Below are 26,717 nucleotides of genomic sequence, written 5' to 3' on the forward strand. Positions count from 1 at the left end.
TCCTATAATTCAGTGTTCAACCCTCTAAATAGGCCTTGAAACATGATATTACACGGATATTAAATAATCCAGCACCTCATGTACAGACAGCTGTTTTGGATCAATTGCCCCTCATCAGTGCAGAGCAGAGAGTACTGGCTTAATTGGGTGAGAGGCCTAAGTCAGGATTTGGGGGTACTATTTCTCCTCAAAACCTTTTAAGTCACTTTAACAGCTCCCATACACTATTGTCAGTTGATCCTACCAATAAAAGTGGTTTTGGCAAACTCTATAATGTGTATGGGAAGCTCCCGACCCTTCCTCGACAGATGATGTCAAAGGAGAGAAGGATCGGGAGAAACTTTATATTTTTGCCTGATCCTATTCTTCTGGGAGATAAGCCATCAGAAGTGTCCGGCAGCAGCTTTCTCCACTCTCCTCATTGGATTCACATACATTTTTGATCGAGGTGTACATGTATGTGTATGGGGAAGCCAGGAGGAAATTTGGAGAGATAGCTGTTGGCCAAGCGATCGTTTGTCCAACAGCTATTGATTGTGCATGGGGGCCTTTAGGAATAGTTTTCTAGAGGACGCCTATTAATATTGTATAGTGATGGATTTCTGATAACTGTCACGGTCATATTGGTGTTTGCCGATGGTTGCCGTGCAGACTGGTTGCCAGGGGCAATGTGTAGTTTGTGGTTTGCACGTGCACTTCCCCTTTACGGTGTGCCTCCCTGCTGTTTGGTGAGCAAGGGGTTAATCTTCTGGCTAGTGGGGATTAAGGTGTTTCCTGGGTGTGGGCCACCTTAAGGAACATAAATTGTCCTCCCTTTTGTACCTTTACCCTTACTTGTTGTATGTGTGGTGTGGGTTTATGTTCTGGGTGTGTACGTTACCCAGTATGGGTACGTTACCCGGTATGTTGATGCCTCCGTGAGGGGGCTGGTTTCCCAGAGGGGTTAACCATTAGTCTGTATGCAGTGCTGCCTGGGGCTGCTGTGCTCTTTGCGGCATGGGGTCCTGGCAGTATCAGGAGTGCTGGATACCTGTGTGTGTGTGTGTGTTGTCTGTACGGTGTCCTGTTTGGTGTGTGGGCACCTGTACTTATGCTCGGGTTCCAGTCGTTGTGGCATCGGCAGGTAAGTGAGTTTTCCGGTGTTCTTACCTGCCGATCCAGATGCTGCATATGGTCATTTCCCTTCCACCTGTTACTAGGCAGCTGGAGACTCCGGTTCGTCTGAGTCCCTGAGGAACTGGTTGTCTCCTATTCCTGACCCCTATGCCAGGGACCATCAGGGTCAGCAGGATCCAGGTTCCAGTGCATGAGCCCTCCCACCTTCAGGGTTTGCTCATGCGGTCAGGAGATCAGGGTCAGGATTAGGGCGGCTGTAGGTTGTGGCCTGCTCCCTTCATTGTTGTCTGGTCTAGTAACAGATCCTACTATGCGGCGGGGGGTTTCCCCCACTCCCCACCGTGACAATAACTCAGGAAAACACAGTAGCAGATTTTGCTTCATATGGCCCAACACTGATAATGTATTGCAATCTGAATAGTGGAAGTCAGAAATATGTTGTTGTTTCAATAGTAGAATAACTGCGCTCTATTTCACTTGATATTGTGAAATTTTAAAACAGCTGTGATTTGCAGTAAAACCCCATGTCAGAGTCACCCTTAGAGATGCACTTAATGTTTTGAGCTTAGCAGCTGCTGTTTCGTATAATAATAGGCTTCGTTCCATGCCACCATTCCCCACTTGACCTTTGCTCTGATTAGCCGATTCACCTGGCATGATACTGCCAGCGAATGTGGGAATGAATAGAGAGCCAGACTTCCAGTCCACTCTAAACATGCTGTCGGAATCGGGTAGCCAGAGCAGAGGTCACATGGGGCAACAGAGTAGTGGGAACGGAGCCCATAATACAGCGGCCGGAAGGTCAGTCCTTGCTCTACCATGTACAAAAGGTGAAGAGGCATCAACATCAAGTTCCAGTTTTGTCTTTGTTTCGACCCTACATAATTCTCTGGGTCTTTGTCAGGCTTAACAAAAGCCCAGCTTTTTATGTTGGGTCAAAACGTTGCTGAAATAGCTGTATACTTTGGCTTAAAAAAGGAATCAATTGGAACTGGGTGCTGTAGCCTATCCACCTCTTCATAGCCTAAGGATATTTGTTGGTACTTAATGATCAACTCCAATAGCATATGTGCACCCACTTGAACCAGTGCTGTCTACTATTCCTTTTTTTTCCCTTTTGTAAATTATTTATGGATTTTGAAAAATAACAATAAAAGTGTAGGGAAGGAGGAATGAGAGGGGTAACATAAAAAGGGGATCTAATTAGAAGGAGAGGGAGTTAACTAATAAAATAAGACAAAATACAGACATATACACTTCCGGTTTTGCTCCCATTTTTCAGGAGCTGAACTCAAAGATCTGAAACATTTTCTACATACACAAAAGACCCATTACTCTTAAATATTGTTCACAAATCTGTCTAAATCTGTGTTAGTGAGCACTTCTCCTTTGCCAAAATAATCATCCCACCTCACAAGTGTGGCATATCAAGGTGCTGATTAGACAGCATGAATATTGCACAGGTGTGCCTTAGACTTCCCACAATAAAGGCCACTCTGAAATGTGCACAGTTTTGCCTTACTGGGGGGGGGGACAACTCATTTGCCCCACGCAGTGCAACACATCTCCGTCGCATAGAGTTTATCAGGTTGTTGATTGTGGCCTGTGGAATGTTGGTCCACTCCTCTTCAATAGCTGTGCAAAGTTGCAGAATATTGGCAGGAACTGGAGCACGCTGTCGTATACACCGATCCAGAGCATCCCAAACATGCTCAATGGGTTACATGTCCGGTGAGTATGCTGGCCATGCAAGAACTGGGATGTTTTCAGCTTCCAGGAATTGTGTACAGATTCTTGCAATATGGGGCCGTGCGTCATTATGCTGCAACATGGTCTTGGATGAATGGCACAACAATGGGCCTCAGGATCTCGTCACGTTATCTCTTGAGATCATCTGTGGGATAAGCGGTGGCATAACGATTGCTTCTCCCAGTGCTGTGGATGACATTGCTGAAGGTAATAGCATCTGTCTCCTCCGCTAACGTGCAGGCGATTGCCAGAAAGGAACGCTTCCCTCCCGACAATCGCCTATATGTTCACTAGGTCTAATACAGGCTTTAGGTACAGTGTCCTGGATACAAGGCGGAACCTAATATATGTGTTTCCCTACATATCATTGAATATGAAGGAAAAGATCAAATAAACTACTGTTCCAGTTGATTGTGCAACAAAAGAATACATACAGCACAACTACACGGACTCAGTACTAGATACCGTACGTCTCTGTGAGTTTATCAACAAGTCAGGTTTTCCATGGACTTCAATATTGATGATTCATTCTAAGACTTTAAGGTCTGACTCTGACACCCCCAATCAGCTGTTTGAAGGGGTTGTGGTTCAGGGGAAAGTGCTGCAGCCTGTTCTTCAGCTTGTGATGTCATGTCCATTGGTCATGAGATTGTGCTCAGCTGCTATACATTGTAGGGCGAAGTGCTATCGTATACTCCAAAGAGGCTTGCAGCACATGAGATTCCAGAAGTATGAACCTCAATATTCTGATATTGATTAACTCTCCTGAGGATAGGTTATCAAGATCTAAAGCAGTTGTCTGGTATCCCCTGCCACAGCTCTGTTTTCCCGGTTGCAGCAGTGATGTCACCTCGACAACATGTGATCACTGCAGCCAATCACTAGACTTTTTGAGGACCGTGATTGGCTGCAGCAGTCACATGTTGTTGACATGAAGTCACTGGCGGTGCAGGATCTGTAAGGTAAGTAATCATCTATTATTTATTACAGGTCAGTCACCTGAGTTGCTTGGTTTCCTCTTGAAACTGGTAAACTTGGGTCTCATTTTAAAGTGTACTATATTACAACAACAAGGTTACTTCTTGCTTACTCTTCTATTTCAGCCACATTTACAGTACAGACCAAAAGTTTGGACACATCTTCTCATTCAAAGAGTTTTCTTTATTTTCATGACTATGAAAATTGTAGATTCACACTGAAGGCATCAAAATTATGAATTAACACATGTGGAATTATATACATAACAAACAAGTGTGAAACAACTGAAAATATGTCATATTCTAGGTTCTTCAAAGTAGCCACCTTTTGCTTTGATTACTGCTTTGCACACTCTTGGCATTCTCTTGATGAGCTTCAAGAGGTAGTCCCCTGAAATGGTTTTCACTTCACAGGTGTGCCCTGTCAGGTTTAATAAGTGGGATTTCATGCCTTATAAATGGGGTTGGGACCATCAGTTGCGTTGAGGAGAGGTCAGGTGGATACACAGCTGATAGTCCTACTGAATAGACTGTTAGAATTTGTATTATGGCAAGAAAAAAGCAGCTAAGTAAAGAAAAACGAGTGGCCATCATTACTTTAAGAAATGAAGGTCAGTCAGTCAGCCGAAAAATTGGGAAAACTTTGAAAGTAAGGGCTATTTGACCATGAAGGAGAGTGATGGGGTGCTGCGCCAGATGACCTGGCCTCCACAGTCACCGGACCTGAACCCAATCGAGATGGTTTGGGGTGAGCTGGACCGCAGAGTGAAGGCAAAAGGGCCAACAAGTGCTAAGCATCTCTGGGAACTCCTTCAAGACTGTTGGAAGACTATTTCAGGGGACTACCTCTTGAGGCTCATCAAGAGAATGCCAAGTGTGCAAAGCAGTAATCAAAGCAAAAGGTGGCTACTTTGAAGAACCTAGAATATAACATATTTTCAGTTGTTTCACACTTGTTTGTTATGTATATAATTCCACATGTGTTAATTCATAGTTTTGATGCCTTCTTAGCCATGAAAATAAAGAAAACTCTTTGAATGAGAAGGTGTGTCCAAACTTTTGGTCTGTACTGTATATGAAATTACATACTGTAGGTTGAAAAAAAACAAAACAAGGGTCCATTACGTTCAAGCCTTCTCGATCCGAAACCCTCTGATAGATGAGGCCAAATATTTTGTTTCTCTCTCTTTGTGGTGATCGGTGATAGTCATTTTCTTTACAGATGCCATGCTTGCTTTTATTCATGTTACAGTAAGCAGTTTTTCAGCTATCACAAATACTTAAACCATTACTCAGACCATTCTTATTCCTTTTATCCAGCCGATTTGTTTGATATTCTGCTGCCTATGCTGAACATCTACCAAGAATTTGTACGAAATCATCAGTACAGTCTGCTAGTGCTGGCAAACTGCAAGCAAAACCGCGACTTTGACAAACTCCTCAAGCAATACGAAGCCAATCCAGCATGTGAGGGGAGGATGCTGGAGACGTTCCTGACATATCCAATGTTCCAGGTAGTGTTCATGACACACGGCTGATTTCAGTGAATGGAGCCACATACCAGCCCGTAGTACTGCTAGAAATGCATGCATTGATTTCATAGTTCGAATCCATTTTCAAACAGGTGCTTTTCTCTGTATTTTACTGTGACTCCTCTTGATGTTAGACATTCTATTTTTGCAGCTGAGAGTCATTGAAAACCGATATTTAGCCACATGGTGATTGTTTGCTAATGCAATTTGTCATGCTGAACAGATAAATATGCCACTGTCAAACAATGAGGATTGACTGTGGATAATTATTGGTTGACCTGCAGACAAATGACATGTTGCTATGGTTGGAGGTCTATTGTAAGGTCTATTGTGTGAAACAATACATAAGAGTTCTAATCTATAGACGGAGATAGGGAAGCATTCATGTTGTTCCATAATTAACGACTTTGCTGGTTGAATGAGCAGATATCAATTTAGAGCATTACTTGTTGTCCTTACTGAAAGCTACCCTTGTTTTGATGGTAATGTGACTTGGTGTTTGTAACCCTCAAATGCAATGTGGGATAGCGCTGCAAAGATGCCATGGCTACAGGTGGTTGGGTAGTTCGGGAAACAATGCAATGATTTTGAACTTACTATTACATTATATCATTTTATTGCGTTTCCAGGGGAGAGTGCCTCCATAATACACTCTTAAAGGGGTTATGCCATGATTAACTACTTAAGGACCACAGGTTTATACCCCCCTAAAGACCAGGCCCTTTTTTACAAATCAGCACTCCACAACTTTAGCGGTTTATTGCTCGGTCATGCAACTTACCACCCAAATGAATTTTACCTCCTTTTCTTCTCACTAATAGAGCTTTCATTTGGTGGTATTTCATTGCTGCTGACATTTTTACTTTTTTTGTTATTAATCGAAATTTAACGATTTCTTTGCAAAAAAATGACATTTTTCACTTTCAGTTGTAAAATTTTGCAAAAAAAACGACATCCATATATAAATTTTGCTCTAAATTTATTGTTCTACATGTCTTTGATAAAAAAAAATGTTTGGGTAAAAAAAAAATGGTTTGGGTAAAAGTTATAGCGTTTACAAACTATGGTACAAAAATGTGAATTTCCGCTTTTTGAAGGAGCTCTGACTTTCTGAGCACCTGTCATGTTTCCTGAGGTTCTACAATGGCCAGACAGTACAAACACCCCACAAATGACCCCATTTCGGAAAGTGGACACCCTAAGGTATTCGCTGATGGGCATAGTGAGTTCATAGAACTTTTTATTTTTTGTCACAAGTTAGCGGAAAATGATGATTTTTTTTTTATTATTTTTTTTTCTTACAAAGTCTCATATTCCACTAACTTGTGACAAAAAATAAAAACTTCCATGAACTCACTATGCCCATCAGCGAATACCTTGGGGTGTCTTCTTTCCAAAATGGGGTCACTTGTGGGGTAGTTATACTGCCCTGGCATTCTAGGGGCCCAAATGTGTGGTAAGGAGTTTGAAATCAAATTCTGTAAAAAATGGCTGGTGAAATCCGAAAGGTGCTCTTTGGAATGTGGGCCCCTTTGCCCACCTAGGCTGCAAAAAAGTGTCACACATGTGGTATCTCCGTATTCAGGAGAAGTTGGGGAATGTGTTTTGGGGTGTCATTTTACATATACCCATGCTGGGTGAGAGAAATATCTTGGCAAAAGACAACTTTGTATAAAAAAAATGGTAAAAGTTGTCTTTTGCCAAGATATATTTCTCTCACCCAGCATGGGTATATGTAAAATGACACCCCAAAACACATTCCCCAACTTCTCCTGAGTACGGCGATACCAGATGTGTGACACTTTTTTGCAGCCTAGATGCACAAAGGTGCCCAAATTCCTTTTAGGAGGGCATTTTTAGACATTTGGATACCAGACTTCTTCTCACGCTTTGGGGCCCCTAGAATGCCAGGGCAGTATAAATACCCCACATGTGACCCCATTTTGGAAAGAAGACACACCAAGGTATTCAATGAGGGGCATGGCGAGTTCATAGAATTTTTTTTTTTTTGGCACAAGTTAGCGGAAATTGATATTTTTGATTTTTTTCTCACAAAGTCTCCCTTTCTGCTAACTTGGGACAAAAATTTCAATCTTTCATGGACTCAATATGACCCTCACGGAATACCTTGGGGTGTCTTCTTTCCGAAATGGGGTCACATGTGGGGTATTTATACTGCCCTGGCATTCTAGGGGCCCTAAAGCGTGAGAAGAAGTCTGGAATATAAATGTCTAAAAAATTTTACGCATTTGGATTCCGTGAGGGGTATGGTGAGTTCATGTGAGATTTTATTTTTTGACACAAGTTAGTGGAATATGAGACTTTGTAAGAAAAAAAATATATAATTCCGCTAACTTGGGCCAAAAAAATTTCTGAATGGAGCCTTACAGGGGGGTGATCAATGACAGGGGGGTGATCAATGACAGGGGGGTGATCAGAGAGTCTATATGGGGTGATCACCCCCCTGTCATTGATCACCCCCCTGTAAGGCTCCATTCAGATGTCCGTATGTGTTTTGCGGATCCGATCCATGTATCCGTGGATCCGTAAAAATCATACGGACATCTGAATGCAGCCTGACGGGGGGGGTGATCAATGACAGGGGGGGTGATCAATGACAGGGGGGGTGATCAGGGAGTCTATATGGGTGATCACCCCCTCGGAAGGCTCCAGGGAGACGCCTGTATGTGTTTTGCGGATCCGATCCATCTATCAGTGGATCCGTAAAAATCATGCGGACATCTGAATGGAGCTTTACAGGGGGGTGATCAATGACAGGGGGGTAATCAGGGAGTCTATATGGGGTGATCACCACAGTCATTGATCACGCCCCTGTAAGGCTCCATTCAGACGTCCGTATGCGTTTTGCGGATCCGATCCATCTATCAGTGGATCCGTAAAAATCATGCGGACGTCTGAATGGAGCTTTACAGGGGGTTGATCAATGACAGGGGGGTAATCAATGACAGGGGGGTGATCAGGGAGTCTATATGGGGTGATCACCACAGTCATTGATCACGCCCCTGTAAGGCTCCATTCAGACGTCCGTATGCGTTTTGCGGATCCGATCCATCTATCAGTGGATCCGTAAAAATCATGCGGACTTCTGAATGGAGCTTTACAGGGGGGTGATCAATGACAGGGGTGTAATCAATGACAGGGGGGTGATCAGGGAGTCTATATGGGGTGATCACCACAGTCATTGATCACGCCCCTGTAAGGCTCCATTCAGACGTCCGTATGCGTTTTGCGGATCCGATCCATCTATCAGTGGATCCGTAAAAATCATGCGGACATCTGAATGGAGCTTTACAGGGGTGTGATCAATGACAGGGGGGTAATCAATGACATGGGGGTGATTAGGGAGTCTATATGGGGTGATCAGGGGCTAATAAGGGGTTAATAAGTGACGGGAGGGGGGTGTAGTGTAGTGTAGTGGTGCTTGGTGCTACTTTACTGAGCTACCTGTGTCCTCTGGTGGTCGATCCAAACAAAGGGGACCACCAGAGGACCAGGTAGCAGGTATATTAGACGCTGTTATCAAAACAGCGTCTAATATACCTGTTAGGGGTTAAAAAAAACACATCTCCAGCCTGCCAGCGAACGATCGCCGCTGGCAGGCTGGAGATCAACTCTCTTACCTTCCGTTCCTGTGAGCGCGCGCTCCTGTGTGCGCGCGTTCACAGGAAATCTCGGCTCACGCGAGATGACGCCAATCGGCGTTAGCGTAGCCTGGGGGAGCCGCCGCAATGACGCCTTTCGGCGTTAGCGCGGCGGCAAGTGGTTAATGTAAAAAATTAAAATCGGACAATCTTTTTATAACAAAGCTAGAACCAGCCCTGTACCTCACATGGATCCAGAGATCTCCTCATTCATTGCTCTGCTAGATTTATATAAAGCTGGAAGCTCACGGGGAGCGTCTGTTCTGCTGCACCTCAGGGGGGCGTGTCCATTCTCCTGCAGCTCTCACCCTATCACAGCTCAGGAGGCAGCTGAAGGATGAAACTGAGCATGTGCGGCCATCTCAGTGAGCAGGACAAAGAAATAAGAAAAAGAACAAAGAGCAGGTGGCGCTATACAGATACATTTCATTGAATAACTCCGTGGCTATTCAAAATGTTTAATTACATGCAATTACAAAAGTATTCAGATCCAGGAGCTAGTTTAAAAACTGTTAAATATTTTTCATGGGACAACCCCTTCCATGCAACAGAACAGCCGTGATTTTTATCTCACAAATTTCATATGAATTCACAATAAAATATCAGTATGCTTCTGTAGGAAATTATAGGCGGCATGGTCCCATAGGGACCTTGTAGAACATACGTCTGTAATGCAGCCCTATATATGAGGGAGATACAGTATACGAAGGAATGAGCTCAGTAGTCTTAGGCTTTGCTCACACAGAGTTGTTTGATGCTAATTCTGACGCAGAAACTTCATTGGAATCAGCGTGGAAAACAACCTCAAATCTGCCTCATGATATTTTTAATGGGAGGCAATCCCCAGCGCTTCTTTTATCAGCACTCTTCCCTATCTTACCACAGTTTCTGCCCCAGAAATTGACTGCAGCTGGTGGCCACACACTGATTATGCCCATTAAATTGAGCTACTCAGCATGCTGAGCACAGCATAACCTGCAGCAGAAACTTGAGACCCAGTCTCCTGCTTCTTCCATGAGTTCCACAGGCAAAATACTCATTGGATTTTTCAGATAAGTATTTTGCCCATGTGAACATGTCCTTACGTAGATTTTTAATCCATCCTTACCTGTTTTTATTAAAACATGTAATAAAGGCCTCATGCACACGGTTGTTGTTCTATTTTTTTGCAGTGTGGATGCACGGCCAGAAACACCACGGAAGCACTCCGTAGTGCTTCCGTTCCGTATCTCCGTGATTGCGGACCCAATACGACCACGGGCACACAACGGCCGTGTGCATGAGGCCCAAGAGAAAGAGATTCACATGTCACAGGGGCAGCTCTGTTCTGGCTTCTCCCCACCCTGTTAATTAAACAGTTAACAAATGAATGGGATCTGTGCATCCAGCTTGTTTCTAAACTATATTTCCTCTGAAATGCGGCAGTGTTTCAGTGTAATTTTTACCCAGGGAACCTGTAGGTACATATTTCATTCCTCCAATGGATCCTAGATCACAGGTTCCCTTTATACACTTGGTGCTGGTGCAGATTACCATTGAATGCTGTAGGATCACTGAAATCAGTGAGTTATCCATGCAATACATGTTGTCCCAGGTCAATATGACCTTCTCTCTCTTCTCGCTGTGGCTTATAGATGAGGGTAGGAGTTATCTTTGGTTATGGACCATTTCAGTAGTTTGATCTGATTGTCTGGCATTAAAAAGGTTTTCCACTACTTAGATATGACGTATCTTCTGGTCATCAGATCAGTGGGGGTCCGACACCTGACACTCCACCAGTCAGCTGTTTGAGGAAGCCATCGGCATCAAATCTATACAGTGGAAAAAGACAGAAGCAGAAGGTTCCCTCTAATGTGTAGTAGCAGTGCCAAGGTATTGCAGCTCAGTTCCTACTCAAGTCAATGGGAGCTCAGCTGCAGGACATCAGCAATGGAAACTACACAGTGGATGGAGCCTTCTGCTTCCACCTCCGTCCAGTGTATACAGTAGCTTCTGGTGCCAGCTGATTCCCCCTGAACAACTGATTGGTGGGGCCTCCACCAATCTGAGATTGATAACATGAGGGCAGTTCATCAGTATGAAAACTCCTTAAATTTGTCATGTTCTTTTGCTTAAACAACCAACAGAAAATCCCAAATTTGTTATCTGTTGTGTTGTATTAATACACTTTCAGATTATTATTCAGTACACAGACAGTTTATAAAAATATTCCCTGCCACATTTACGGATGTTATCTTTAACGTCTGTGATGAAATTGACTTATTGATTGTCTTTTGATCTGCAGGTTTTTATCTAATATGTAAGGAAGGCCTTGCCTTTAAATCACAAGGTTACCTCTTATTGTGGAATCCTAGACACCTCTTACACTATTTATCTTTTATATTTTATTAGACCTCCTTGTGAAACCTTCCTGGTCTTTAGAAGCAAAGGGTATTCAAAGTGAAATTACTGAGTTAGTAGCAAAATATTAACATTTATATGCATTAAACATATTCTGGGTTTGTACCTTAAAATTTGATTTTGATTTTGCACTTATTGCATTTGATATTTGTCTATGAAATTTTTAAAATGCGTGGGGTATTAAATTGCAGTACTTATGATATTTAATTGCTACTACAGATGATGTCATTCAGCATTGAATTTATCTTTTTTCTTAAAGATACCTCGGTACATAATAACTCTCCATGAGCTTCTGGCCCATACACCTCATGAGCACATAGAGAGGAAAAGTTTAGAGTTTGCTCAGTCTAAGCTGGAGGATCTTTCAAGGTAAGCCAACGTCTATCGCCAAGCCATCTTTTATTTGCAATTTGAAGGGGTTGACCACATAAGGAAATAAACTATTAATGAAAATTGGTAAACTCTATGTAAAGGAAGTCTTACTTCTGGTGAATAATGTGGGTCTTCACTTGCCTCAATGAATTCAGTGACAGTGTTAAGCCAGTAGTACACACTTAGTGTACATTGTTCTTCTCCATATGCTGTGCACCTCTAGTAGAGAGGTGACTATAATGACCATCATATCACAAAGGTTTGTGTTATGAGTTACAAGTTCTCAGCAGAGATGACATTCATATTATCAGGGCCCCATAAATTCATATAGTCAGGGCACCCATGTCCTAATTTCCCACCAGATATACATATCTTTGGTGGGAATCTAAGGGAGGGTGACCAGAGAATGGGGAGAGGGGGTGATAACATGATCAAAATTAACTGTAAATCATGTTATCCCCCTTTCCGATGCACATTGACCAAAGTTTTAGTAATTTTATGGGTGCATGGAAATGGACACCTGAAGCTCCTTCAATTAACACTTAATACAATTGTAACTGAGTGGATTCTTTCCAGTAACTCTTTGGAGATTGGTGGCAACCAACAGGCAAGTCATGTTTTTTGCACTCAGCCTGAACCTTCACCACACTACCACATGTACTGCCCTTATGCAGCCCTGGCATTCAGTGTATTAAACAAACATCTCAATTCGGTTATACAGCATATGAATAACCAATTTCTTCTTTCGCTTATGGATAGTGTTGAGCGAACTTCTGTTTTAAGTTCGGTGTCTAAAGTTCGGCTTCCGGTTAGCGGAGAATCCCGATATGGATTCCGAATTCCGTTGTGGTCCGTGGTAGCGGAATCAATAATGGCGGATTATTGATTCCGCTACCACGGACCACAACGGAATTCGGAATCCATATCGGCATTCTCCGCTAACCGGAAGCCGAACTTTAGACACCGAACTTAAAACAGAAGTTCGCTCAACACTACTTATGGAGTGTTTAACTTGCTACTTTTGCACAGCTTTTTCTTAACAAATGAGACTTGAAGATGTGGAAACCCTAACCTTGTAGATCAATGTCTGACTGCTGTGGTAGACAAATGAGTCCTTATTAGTTATATAATATCAACATTCTCAGTAGTATTATGTAATTAGGATACACCTCTCACATGTACACTGTGGAGAGCGATCTATTGTCAAAAGAACATGCAGACACAATAGTGCTACACCAAACCAAATACCTACTCGGCTTTTCATGTCATGATAATGCAGTATGTTATCTGGTTTTCTGTAGGACTGCTGGTAAATCTGATTAATGAGAATGTGTCACATAGATCATATTTTTATGTAAAACACATTTCTTTACAAATTATGGTGATTAAAAAAAAAAATCAAAATCATCTACATGAAAGAAAAATCCTAAAATCATGCAATTTTTGCACTGGCCACTAGGTCTAATAATAGGTAACGACTTCCTATTCTGTACACTAACTTTTCAGTACCCACCATATTATCTGCACAGGGTGGATTACAGTGACATATATCACCTTTTTATAGATAACACAAGATCCACCATTCACAATAGGTGATATCAAAGCTTATCCACTCCCTCCTGACATCTGCACAGGTCACAGCGCATGCCTAGAAAACTCTCCCATATAACTCAATGGGGTCCCCTCCTGTACAATATGTCTGGCTCATTTGGCTGATCTGAAAGAACAGGAATTCTTGACATATTTTAGGCCTAGTGGTCAGTGTGATGTAAAAACTGCATGATTTTAGGAAATTGAAAATTAAATAAAATCACCAAAAAATGCTTGAGGTTGTGCGGGATCCTAAAAAAAAAATGTCATTTAATTGTGTATACCTCGTCTAGTCTCCTACACAGCATAATAGCGGACCTGACAGCTTTTCACTTCAATCTCCATGCTCCTACTGCACTCTAATGTTTACAACCCAAACTTCCAGGTTGTTAATGTAGATGAGCAGCAGCCACAACACTTCTGTTAGCCAGAAATGTAAACCTCTACTCCACCCTTCCCTGGGCCAAAAACTCAGCTCTCTATACACCCCATTATCCCCATGCTGTCTTCTCCTAATCTTTGCTCCCACACAGCTTCAATATGACAAGCAGTGGACTCCACCTACCCCGATGTGGATTGAGTGTGTTGATCAGCTCTTTCCAAGATCACATGGGTCTGACATCACAACATTCAGGCGGGGATTCTGAGGGAGGGGATCATAGGAGGCCCAGTTGTGATGAGGGTACAGTCATGTGACCACTCTCCCGATCTCCGTCGAGAAAAAAGTAGCCTAAGTACATTAGTAATTTTCAGGGGAAGCACAGACAAAGGGAAAAAATATATACCCAGAAAACCCTTTAAAATAAAAACTGGATTCATGCAATATGTAATTTTCTGATGACACATTCCGTTTAAGCTGTTGTTGTTGGATATAGAAAACTCGTCGGCAATTTGCTGGAAATGAAAGAGAAAAACTAAGGGTACGGCCACACGGTTAGGTTTCCTGATGCAGCTTTGGAAGCCAAAATAAGGAGTGGATCATAAAAGGAGTAAAACTATAAAGGACACCAACTACTTCTCGTCTTTTGATTTCACTCCAGGTTTTGGATTCCAGAACTGCATCAGGAAACCTGACGGTGTGGCCGTACCCCAGTAGCTGTATGTAAACTTGTATGTTGTGCCCATTGTTCAGTCAGGTGACCACACCATTTGACGGCTCCTGCACCTTATGCAAGCTTGTGCAAACCGGGCCCTGAATTTGATTTAAAAAGATGAGTAAGTTTAAATTTTTCTGTATTTTCAGCATGTAACTGTTACCAGTTTTCTATATCCATATTCCAAGACCTTTAACCCCTTATTGCTCCTTGTTAGTAAAAACTTCAATACTGGTAACGTAAGCTCTGTTGAAATTAAAGGGAACTTGCCACCCTGAAAATGCAGTTTTATCTGTGGGTATTATTTATAGAGCAGGAGGAGCTCAGCAGGTTGATTATACACTCACCTAAAGAATTATTAGGAACACCTGTTCTATTTCTCATTAATGCAATTATCTAGTCAACCAATCACATGGCAGTTGCTTCAATGCATTTAGGGGGGTGGTCCTGGTCAAGACAATCTCCTGAACTCCAAACTGAATGTCAGAATGGGAAAGAAAGGTGATTTAAGCAATTTTGAGCGTGGCATGGTTGTTGGTGCCAGACGGGCCGGTCTGAGTATTTCACAATCTGCTCAGTTACTGGGATTTTCACGCACAACCATTTCTAGGGTTTACAAAGAATGGTGTGAAAAGGGAAAAACATCCAGTATGCGGCAGTCCTGTGGGCAAAAATGCCTTGTGGATGCTAGAGGTCAGAGGAGAATGGGCCGACTGATTCAAGCTGATAGAAGAGCAACGTTGACTGAAATAACCACTCGTTACAACCGAGGTATGCAGCAAAGCATTTGTGAAGCTACAACACGCACAACCTTGAGGAGGATGGGCTACAACAGCAGAAGACCCCACCGGGTACCACTCATCTCCACTACAAATAGGAAAAAGAGGCTACAATTTGCACAAGCTCACCAAAATTGGACTGTTGAAGACTGGAAAAATGTTGCCTGGTCTGATGAGTCTCGATTTATGTTGAGACATTCAAATGGTAGAGTCCGAATTTGGCGTAAACAGAATGAGAACATGTATCCATCCTCTGATGGCTACTTCCAGCAGGATAATGCACCATGTCACAAAGCTTGAATCATTTCAAATTGCTATCTTGAACATGACAATGAGTTCACTGTACTAAAATGGCCCCCACAGTCACCAGATCTCAACCCAATAGAGCATCTTTGGGATGTGGTGGAACGGGAGCTTTGTGCCCTGGATGTGCATCCCTCAAATCTCCATCAACTGCAAGATGCTATCCTATCAATATGGGCCAACATTTCTGAAGAATGCTATCAGCACCTTGTTGAATCAATGCCACGTAGAATTAAGGCCGTTCTGAAGGCAAAAGGGGGTCTAACACTGTATTAGTATGGTGTTCCTAATAATTCTTTAGGTGAGTGTATAGTATCGCGGGAAGAGTTTCAGTGTAATCTGTATTTCATTCATCTAAATTCCTGCTCATTCTGGGCTTTGAAGTCAAGGAGGTGATTGACTGTATACACAGTCATAGAAGGAAGGCTGCCAATCACTGATAGGACCGCCTCCTGGACTTCAAAGCCCAGAATCAGCAGGAATATAAATGAATGAAATATAAGTTTTACTGAAAGTTCTTCCACAGAACTATATATACAATCTGCTCAGCTCCTGCTGCTCTATTACATGCTGCCTGCAGATCAGATACTGTGTTCAGTGTGACACATTCCCTTTAATAGTGATAGCTGCATCAGCACTGGAGGCTGCCCCTTTTATCACCCCAGACATTGCTCTGCTGATCCTACTAATTTATTGTGATATGTAATATAGTTTCATATTAGTAGAGAACGATATAGATAAAGAGACAGCCTGCCTCCTGTGTGGGTTCACTCAACAGATCAGCCGCATTAGGAGCCGGCCTAGATGTGACCTTCTATTGATGTGTCCCCTATAGGCTTAATTCCCATTACTTATTGCTTTGTGTAGAAACCTCTGGATTTGTCATCTCCCCTCCGTCCCTACTTAGATCAATCCTGATATTTTAAAATGAATAGAAAGCATGCTTCTGATCTAGATCAGATTAAAAGATTATTTGCCTGGGTCATTGGCCACCGCACTGGCTCAAGGTTAATTCACTCATCAAGCAAATATAGTTGTTATTGGATAATATTTTATGTCGCGGACAGCGCTTAAAGGGACATTACTCTTAATGGAAACATCATTTACTATGTAACTTTTATAAAAGAATATATAATGCTTCTTAAAGGGAACCTGTCACCTCCAAAAACCATCCCAAGCTGCCAGCAGTACCTGACAGTAGCCAGCAGCGTGTTTCTGACGATAATCTTGTTCCTGAAGGCCGATGCGGCTAAAGCTCAGATAACTTTCTTTTATCCCTTGCCGGCGCTCTTCTCTAGACATGCTTGAAGTCAAGGGTGCAGCGGCCTCCTTGCTTCAAGTCAAGATAACCACGCCCCCTTCCCTAGTACTACGGAGTACTTCCGTGGGGTTCCTCTCCGTGCCTTCGCGCCGCAAAAAAATATAACTTGTTTTATTTTTTTGTGGTGCGGACAGATCACGGACCCATTTAAGTTGAAACATGGATCTGCAAAAAAGTATGAGATCCATGTGACATCCGTGTTACATCCGTTTTTTGCGGATCCATTGTAACAATGCCTGTCCTTGCCTGAAAAATGGACAAGAATAGGACATGTTCTATTCTTTTGTGGAACGGACTAGCGGACATACAGATACGGAATGCACACAGAGTCATTTCTGTTTTTTTTTTGTGGTCCCATTGAAATGGCATACTGTCACGACCGCTACCCCAGCAGCAGTCGTGTCGCACCAGACGGAGGGGAAGGGGGACCCTAATCTACGAATGGGAATAGTATGGTCACCCCTGACTAACCCTAAGCTGGCAACTGTCTGCCCTGATACCCTAGATGGGGTGTGAACCCGTGCGGCGAGCAGGATGCCTAAACCCTCAGTCACCCTAACAAGCCTAGAGTGGGGAAAGGCCGATGGGAGCACTAGTCACCATCACTCATGTCTAGGAGAACAGCAGGGGAAGACAGCAACAAACAAACTATATCAGAGATAGACTTATCCAGTCACGAGCAGAGAAGGCGATCCCAATCACGACAGTCCACGCCGGACAAGAGCTCCACAGCAACACCATCAAACGATCTCCTTCAAAGGTCAGAATAAACTGGAAGTAAGGACTATATCTGGCAATGACTGCAAGTGAAAGTGAAACTAATATAGTAGCTGGGAGTGGCAGACAGGACTCACCTGAGAAGGATACCTACAAACTCCCAGTCAGGACAAAAAGGTTCACAAGGCAAAACCCAGATGACATACCCTGAACCACGGAGCAAACTCACAAGCTATCGCGAGTAGCAAGTCGCTGCGACCTTCTCCTCCCAGACCTGTCTGGATCAGTCGCAGTCGTGACACATACAGGTCGCAAAAAAATTTATGGAGCAGACACGGACAAAAAATAAGTTTATTGTGCATGAGCCCTAATTCTGGCCACTCTAGGCGATGCACAACACGGGTTCAACATTCTCAGCCATGAATGGATTAGGCTACTTTCACACTCGCGTTTTGGGGGGATCCGCCATGGATCTGCAAAAATGGATCTGTTACAATAATACAACCGCATGCATCCTTCATGAACGGATCCGTTTGTATTATCTGTAACATAGCCAAGATGGATCCGTCATGAACTCCATTGAAAGTCAATGGGAGACAGATCCGTTTTTTATTGTGCCAGATTGTGTCAGAGAAAACAGATCAGTCCCAATTGACTTAGGCCTCTTGTACACGACCGTATGGCTTTTTCAGTATTTCGCAGTCTGCAAAAAACGGATCCGCAAAAAATACGGGTGACATTCGTGAGCATTCCATTTTTTGCGGAACAGAACAGCTGGCCCCTGATAGAACAGTACTATCCTTGTCCTATATGCGGACAATAATTGGACATGTTCTATATTGGAACGGAAAAAGGGAAATACGGAAACGGAAGGCATACGGAGTACCTTCCTTTTTTTTGCGGATCCATTGAAATGAATAGTTCCGTATACGGAACGCAAAAAAACAGAACGTAAACGAGAAAAAAAAAGTTTGTGTGCAAGAGGCCTTACATTGTGTGCCAGGACGGATCAGTTTGGTTCACTTTCGTCAAGTGGACAGCAAAACGCTGCATGCAGCGTTTTGGTGTCCGCCTCCAGAGCGGAATGGAGACTGAACGGAGGCAAACTGATGCATTCTGAGCGCATGATGGATCTCACAAACGGAAGGCCAAATCGCGAGTGTGAAAGTAGCCTTAGATGTGAAAAGCCCTTTAAAAATGGGTCCTAACATCTGCTTATATTTTTCTGCTAAAAGAATCACTGCTTTCCGAGTTGACCTTTTCTGTCGAGTTGTTAAATGTTTTTCGATCAGTTTCTGGAATAGTTCAGTAACAACCAGTATGGCCTCCATTAAAGCCTATAACTCCTATTAGCTTTCCCCAACTCCTAAATATCTAATTTGCTTGAGGTAGTGAGGGTCTTTGTCCATTGTTGCATAATTGTGCCTCGATAAGTGCCTGAGCCACAGATTCCTCTGAGGAAGGAAGGGGTTCAACTCCGAAATGTGTTACATAGCTCCTGTATTTTACTGTTTTACAATAAATCCCCTATTGGACTGGCAGTGGCCCATTCCCTGCTTTGTTAGATACTTCTAGAAACAACTTTATGCATAATTAATTTGTTCTTCGTATATTTTTTTTACTTTCATTATACGATCTTCAAGCTTATTTCATAGTCTGTTTTAAAGAATAGATCAGTTCAGCATTTGGACAATTTCCAGAACTCGTGCAGCACTACTTTTAGAACCCACATACATAGTTGTCACAGCTCATGTGTAACCGTAGTAATTTGGCAATAAAGAATAGAGCCATCTGCTGGCAGTCAGTCTAGGGACATGAAGGTCTGGTTAACTGCATAAAAATGCTGTAACTCGGTACGAGAGTTGTGTTGTCAAGTATAGGCTATGATATGCCATGATTTGTCATTTGGTTGATTTCTTATGCACTTTTATGTAAAAAGAAAAAAAGGAATACATTTGTTTTCAACTGATAAGAATCTGTTCTGCCATCTTTGGGATATTTGCTTTATCTCACTTGTTTTTATTGAAACAAACCCCCATATAGTATTTAGTACAATAAACCCCCATATAGTCATAGTCATTACTGCAACAATACCCCATATAGTCATTATGCAGTAACGTCGGGCGCATGGCAAGGGGTAACGTCGGGCCGATTGTTCCAGTATAAGAGGCTCCGCCTCCAGTTGGGGTTTTTCTCTGAAGCGCAGCACTCCGTCTTCTGCTTCCTGCAAGCGTCCGACACGTCCTCCGGCAGCTGGGTCCTCCTGCCAGTGCTCCTGTGTGTATAAGAAATGATCCCAGCAGACGTACTTGCTCTTCAGAATGTGCTTTATTAAACGGTTCACAGAACGCGTTGCGGCATGTCAGCCTTCCTCAACTGCACAGACATCGATACTGAGGTCGTGAGCTGTCTTATTTGGGAATTTTTTTGTACTCCTGTGTGGACATTGGGTCAAGGGGCTTCTCCAAAAGACTCACCCCTGCAGCAAAGGGGACTTTAGAGGACCGCATAGGGGTATACTCCACTTGCTCCCCTTTATACAAACTGTGTCTGGCCTGCGGCAGGTAAGGCCGTTTAACAGAGCGCCTGTTGACAAACAATTCAGTCCCGGACTCATCATCCTGTATGAACCACGTACCCCGTTCCACATTGAACCAAACGAATGTCCTGGTTTTTATTTCCAGCACTGGTTCATGAGGCAGAGGTCGGTCCATCAACCGGACTACCCAGTTTTTGATTGCCTTTCGATAGTCCCAAGTATTGGTCGCATGGGCCATTACTCCAAGGGGCACAATGGGGTTGAGGCTATCGTAGGCCTCGCTGTTTCTGGGCGGCAGAGTGGGAACTCCTGCCGCCTCCGCTGCGCCAGCGTGACTCCTTCCCCGATCCACGGACGAGCTGGGACACTCGGATCTCCTTCGAGTCCTCGCAGAGAGTAGGCAGCTTGTCACTGCAGCACATCTCTCCCTAGTTGGGCTCTGGGAGCGCCATCTTGTCCTTCCGCTCACTGGCCATGTCGACTGGTGATAAAGGAGGGGCTTCCACTTCCTCTCTTTGCACTGTAATATCGCTCCCTGTAGGCAGGGCTAGACTTTCCCGCTTCAGGTGGGGGCGTTCCTCTACTTTCCCTCGCTGACTGGGCAAGAAGAAAGTGCGCCATTGCATATAAAAATGGTGGATTAACACTTCAGATGCTGACGCACACACTTTTGCGCCTGTCGCAGTAAATGTAATAAAGTCATTTTTAAAGGAGTTTTTGTAATTTCCGGTAGGCTATATAATCCAAGGCAACCCAATTAATACCGGACAGAAATAAATCACAAAGATTGTTGACTCACAAGACGTGGAGCCACTAATATTACCCAAAAATTTTACCACAATCTTCACGAGGTGAAAATCGAATAAACTTTATTGACAATGTAAGAAAATTACATACATAATGATAAAAGGCAGCACAAAAGTGAGACACAAAGATGAGGAACAAGGCCCGAGAGGGGGCCGAGAGATCAGCACACCAAGAGACCAGGGAAAAGAATGATGTAGAATGAAAAAAATGAAAAGAACCACCAAGACCGCTATAAACAGTAAGCCCCAAGGTATGCAACAGCAAAGGCAAAATATATGGGCAAAAAACTTAGTGATTAGAGAAAGATATTCATACCCTGGATGGTGTGTAGATCTCTCAGCCGCCTCCTAACCCAACGCCGTTTCGCCAATAACCTGGCTTCTTCCGGGGATGTCGGAAAAAGCCAGGTTATTGGCGAAATGGCCTCTCCCTATACACCCAAGCATTCTGCTAGCAGCATTTCCTGCTGCTCTATGACATTGTCTGCCTACCTTTAAGTCTTCTGAAATAATGACCGGAATAGTGCTATTCTATCTGTTATATAAATCAATATTTATTATATATTTTGCTACACAGGGTAATGCACGATGAAGTCAGCGACACAGAAAACATCCGAAAAAACCTTTCTATTGAAAGAATGATTGTGGAGGGCTGCGATATACTACTAGACACAAGCCAAACATTTGTACGCCAAGGTACGTGTTACTATGTTGTACTTCCAGTTTTATTGGTGGAATGGTTTCTTATGTGTAGGCCTTTTCAGTCACATTTACAGGTTTTGGTCGCTGATGCAAAGTCTTTTTGAGACATTTTGTTGTGGTCATTTTGGGACTGTTCCTTGAGAGCAACAGTCATCGTTTCTGACATGTCTTTGATGTCATAAGTCTGTTTGGAAAAATCAGTGAGATCATCTTAGACATTAGATATTCAAGCATTTACCCTGATTTGATAAATGTATTGCAGGGATTTTCCCACAAATAAAAATCACTTAAGTCTATAATGATCCCAAAATAGACACATGCATTTTTTTTGATCCCACATTATTTAAGCCCTTTTAAGGACTTTTTGTACCTCCAGATAAAGACCATCACCTCACTTTATCTTGAATTTGGACACCTTTGTTGGGAAAAATATATTTTTACATGTGTTAGTTGTTTTTCTTCATGTGCCTGCTCCCTTATGGCCACTCTTCATCTACTACAACAACCAGCTGTAGCTGGCCTTTCTAGAGTTCACCCTCAACAAGGGGGTGAGTGCACACCATGTGGGCTTGGGCCCAAAGTCCTCGAAGATGCCTACTCCAGTCCTTTTTTAATTATACGGTACAAAGAAAACACATAATAGTTACAAATATTTAGCAGATGTGTATATCCTGTAATCGCACAAATTGTCTTAATACCTTGCCACGCTTTCTGCATTAAAACAATAGTGCTATACTTAGTGACCTTCTTAAAGCTAAATTGTCCCTCTTCCAACAATTTAAACAGTGACATTTTCCACCACCTAGACACATGTTCTAGATATATTGACCAAGACAACCTGACCCCCAATACAAAAAAAATGCTTAAATTGGCCCACTAAAAAAATACACAGTATATTAGGACCTGCAAGTCCCCCTATATCTCTTGGAACCTGCAGATGTAAGAGAGTTATGCCAGGAAGTTTACGGCTCCAAATCAACTCAGTAAGTAATGCATTAATTGTCCTAAACACTTTGGGGGGGGGGGGGGGAATTCTACACTGGGCAATTTGCCATAAAATGCCAAAAGATAGAGTACAATAATTTACATAACCACACCTGAGAAGCAAAGGATAATGAAAGCCGTCTCCTTATCTTAATTTTCCCGCCTCAGTCTATGGATCAAGGGGACCATATTCAGATCAACGTAATTCTCGATTGTCCTACAAACTACCAGCCCTAAGTATCTAATGGTAGCGTTTCTCCACTGGGGGGGGTCAAGAGCAAGGGTGCCAGAGTCCAAGGGAAGGAGAACTGATTTCTGCCAATTGATCAAAAGACCTAAGAAAACATCAATAGCAAACCTCTAAAAATGTTCTTAACTGGGAGAGCGACAGGAGTATTACCGATAAAAAGTACAATATCGTCATTAGTCATTCCTAATCACCACTGCCAATGGTTCAGTTGCTCGGGCGAGGTTGCTCCAGCCCTTATACATAGGCCCCCACCTCCTGTTGACATCAGAACTGATATCAAACAGTGGCCGGCTTATACTGTTGAACAGTGCAGTGATTCCATTTGTTGTGCAACAGCGCCATAAAGAATTACTATGGGTCTCCAAAAAAAAAAAAAGGATAAAAAAATTTCCTATTCTTGGCTGTAAAATGTGGACTCAGTGGGTCTGCAAAAAACAAAATTGATTCATAATGGACGTCACATGGACATCATCCATGTTTTTTTTCTCTGCCACACAACGTAAACCTAACATATCCTATTATAGTCAATGGGGTCTTTTAGGAACCGTTTTCTTCCGTTATGTGCCGAATCTATAATGCTGTAACGGAGCAGAAGAACGGAATAACAAGCGTTGATGTGAAAGTCACCTTAAATGAATTCCCCAACTAAGAGAAGCATACAGTATGTTTTAATAAATGTTAGATGGATCTGAGATAACTACGACATATAATAGATCTTTCTATTCCAGGTACTCTCATCCAGGTCCCGTCTGTAGAGAGAGGGAAGCTAAGCAAGGTTCGCCTGGGGCCTCTGTCTTTGAAAAGAGAAGGGGAAAGGCAATGCTTTTTATTCACAAAACACTTCTTAATATGCACAAGAAGCTCAGGGGGAAAATTGCATTTACTCAAGGTAAGATCTTCATGGGAAAATCTCCAGTGACCAGAGCTGGCTTCCAATACATGTTCATTACTGGGTGTGTGCGCAATTTTTTATCTCTTTTCCTGGTTCCGAGAATATTGTTAATTAAAGAAAATACAGTCTGTCTATTGTCTGAGGACTCGGTTTATATGGCATTTTGGCACTGATCCTTGGGGTGAGGGTTTAAAATGTTTGAGAAAGTCTTTTTGGCAAGAAGGGGCTAAGTTGTTTTTTTCTTTTAGAAAATGTGAGACAAGCTGTAACTATCACAGGGAAGATAGGATAAGCTGAATGCTATGACTCTTCGGCTTAGTTTAGCTTTCCTTGGAGAGTGGAATGCCCAATGTAGGGACTCATAGACTTTCTATTAGTCTGTAGACCACTCACTCTGCTCTCCAAGGAGGGTTGAACAGAGATGAACAGATCCAAAGCACTTAGCTGAGCATATAAAAGGTAAAAGCATGTAAAAGGTTTGTTGAAACAATAAGTACCCATTAAGCCTCCATGCCATACAGTTACGTTATGGTAATCGCAGGGGATACAGGAGCTGTGCCTAAACAGTCACTGTGGCAGCCCAGCATTGACTGACAGCTAGGATCCCTCTGTAAGGCCCTGGATCAGAGATAACTCTGATCCCATCCATTAAACCCCTAGATGCAATAGACATAAAATGAACCACATCTAGGCAGAGCAAGGGGGTGTTTTGAAGAGGACTTGTGATGGCCAGAGATCATTAGATCATTAGATGATTGTGATGTAGAGAAGATCAGTGGATGTGGATCTGTTTACACCTACCCATGTCCAGACAACTCTTGGAGGAAACAAAATCACAGTGAGATAAAGTTGTCACTGTGGTTTTGTAGTAAAAAGGTCACAGAGAGGCATGGAGCATTATCAATCATGTTAATACTCTGTGTCTCTGCTGTCTGCAGCGGGTCTTGGCTGTCATTCACTCTGCGGATGTCGCGCACGGCATCGGCTCGTGTGAAACAACCCTTAGGCTGGGTTCAGACCTGAGCGGTTTACAGCGCGTTCAAACGCGCTGTAAAACGCTCAACACATGAAAACCAATGCTTCCCTATGGCCCTGGTTCTCACTTGAGCGTTTTACAGCGCGTTTGAACGCGCTGAAAAACGCCCTACGCTCAAACAAGTTCTTGAGCTTCTTTGGGGCGTTTTGACGCGCGTTTGTGACCATAGGACACCGCAGTCAATCACACAAACGCGCGTCAAACGCGCGTTTACTATTGCAAAAAAACGTGCATAAAAACGCGCGACAAAAACGCGCGTTAAACGCGCATATAAAATGCGCTCAGGTCTGAACCCAGCCTTAGAGTCTTTCTTCCCCCTGCTCCCAGACAGCCTTTCCCTTTTTACTACCTCTGGGAACTGCACCTGGACTCCTTTGTCTGTAGTGTGGAAAGTCCGGGGTGAACTGCCAGAATAGCCACATTGCAACCCTGGAATTAGATCACTGCGATTAGTAAAAAGGTCACAGAGAGGCAAAGGGCATTATCAATCATGTTACTGCTCCGTGTCTCTGCTGTCCGGAACGGGGTTTGGCTGTCATTCACGCTGCGGATGACACACACGGCATCCGCTCGTGTGAAACAGCCCTTAAAGAGAATCTGGCTCCCCAATTTTGGACTATTACTTATCTCCCCATGAGGTTTGGCCTCCATAGTTTGAGGACCTAGTGTACATCGGCTGCACAGGCCAATACTATCCAAAGAATTATTTTTTAGTGTGTGCCTAAATTGCATAACACCAAAACATGAGCACAATCACCCCAGTTTGAAGTTCTGTTCCCGTTGTCAGGACTGCCATGCATGCGCTAATGAGTCCTCTTCATTATGTTAGAACAGTAGAGCAGTCTGGACTGCTGCAGCATAGAGTGCTGATACTGTAGTTGGGGAATCTGGGGCAATAGGAAAATGTGCCACAATCTGCGTCAGAAATATGCCCAATAAAATAACCTCCATAGTGTTTGCTTTAATCTGGCCTCACAGGGGGCTGATTGTCAGGTCTCCTAAGCCCACAGTGCTCTTTTACATCGATAAAATGATATTAAAGTCTTTGCTTACAGTCCTGTTATGTGTAAGGGTGCCCACACAATAGATTTTGGCCAAAAATGGCTTATCTCCCGTTGACTAAAGGCATTGGGCGTTGAAATTCAACCAGCCCTATCCTTCTCTTCTTCAAGGTCATCTTCAGGGGAGAGCCTAGAGCTCTCCATACACATTAGATTTCAGGCTCTCCCACCAAAAACGGTGGACTTTGTTGTCAACAGTCTAATGTGTATGGAAGACTTTATGAAAGAGCCACCAGACCTGCTGTTACTTTACTATCATCTCCAGTGATGGAAGTCCTGCTGGGCCGCCTCTGAATCAGCATGTCTGTGTCATTCCTTTCAGCATGCAGCTCATCCAGTCATTTCGTTTGCATTACTATTATGGCGTTCTGTTTGTCCAGACAGGTGGGGTCCTTTCTCTGATGGAATGTACACTGATTGAAGAAGCAGAGATTAGTGATGATGACTGTAAGTAACACTGCCCTATTGCTTCATCTACTAGATCGTGTGATTACCCGATCACGGTCTGTGTGTAACATATCACAGATCACCCAATAAACAGTTGCTTTTTATGGGGTGATCACATCTTTTATGAAGCATTAAAGATGCTTGTTTTTTAGCAGCACGTCGCCCTGCGGGGACAGGGGATGTGCTGCCGACAACTGAAAACTATATGGGGATGAATGTATAATAGATTGCTGCATGTAAATGCAGGAAAGACACATTGGTCCAGAAATAGCTGCACCTGCGTTCCGCAATTTTCAAACACTTAGGCCTCGTTCACACTTCAGTGTTTGGTCAGTGATTTCCATCAGTGATTTGAGAGCCAAAACCAGAAGTGAAGCCTCCACAGACA

General features: G+C 43.1%; 1 protein-coding gene across 2 annotated transcripts in view; it reads left to right on the forward strand.

Moving 5' to 3' along the window:
• The window catches only part of RASGRF2 (Ras protein specific guanine nucleotide releasing factor 2), a 394,559-nt gene that overhangs the window by 242,292 nt on the left and 125,550 nt on the right, over window positions 1-26,717 (forward strand). For both annotated transcript variants that reach the window (XM_040421496.1, XM_040421497.1), the window contains exons 7-11: window positions 5,163-5,356; window positions 11,696-11,805; window positions 21,535-21,653; window positions 23,622-23,782; window positions 26,263-26,329. In XM_040421496.1, the coding sequence (XP_040277430.1) occupies window positions 5,163-5,356; window positions 11,696-11,805; window positions 21,535-21,653; window positions 23,622-23,782; window positions 26,263-26,329 (651 nt within the window). The remainder of the gene's footprint in view (window positions 1-5,162; window positions 5,357-11,695; window positions 11,806-21,534; window positions 21,654-23,621; window positions 23,783-26,262; window positions 26,330-26,717) is intronic.

This window comes from Bufo bufo, chromosome 2, assembly GCF_905171765.1.
Source record: "Bufo bufo chromosome 2, aBufBuf1.1, whole genome shotgun sequence".
NCBI classification, from domain to species: Eukaryota; Metazoa; Chordata; class Amphibia; order Anura; family Bufonidae; genus Bufo; species Bufo bufo.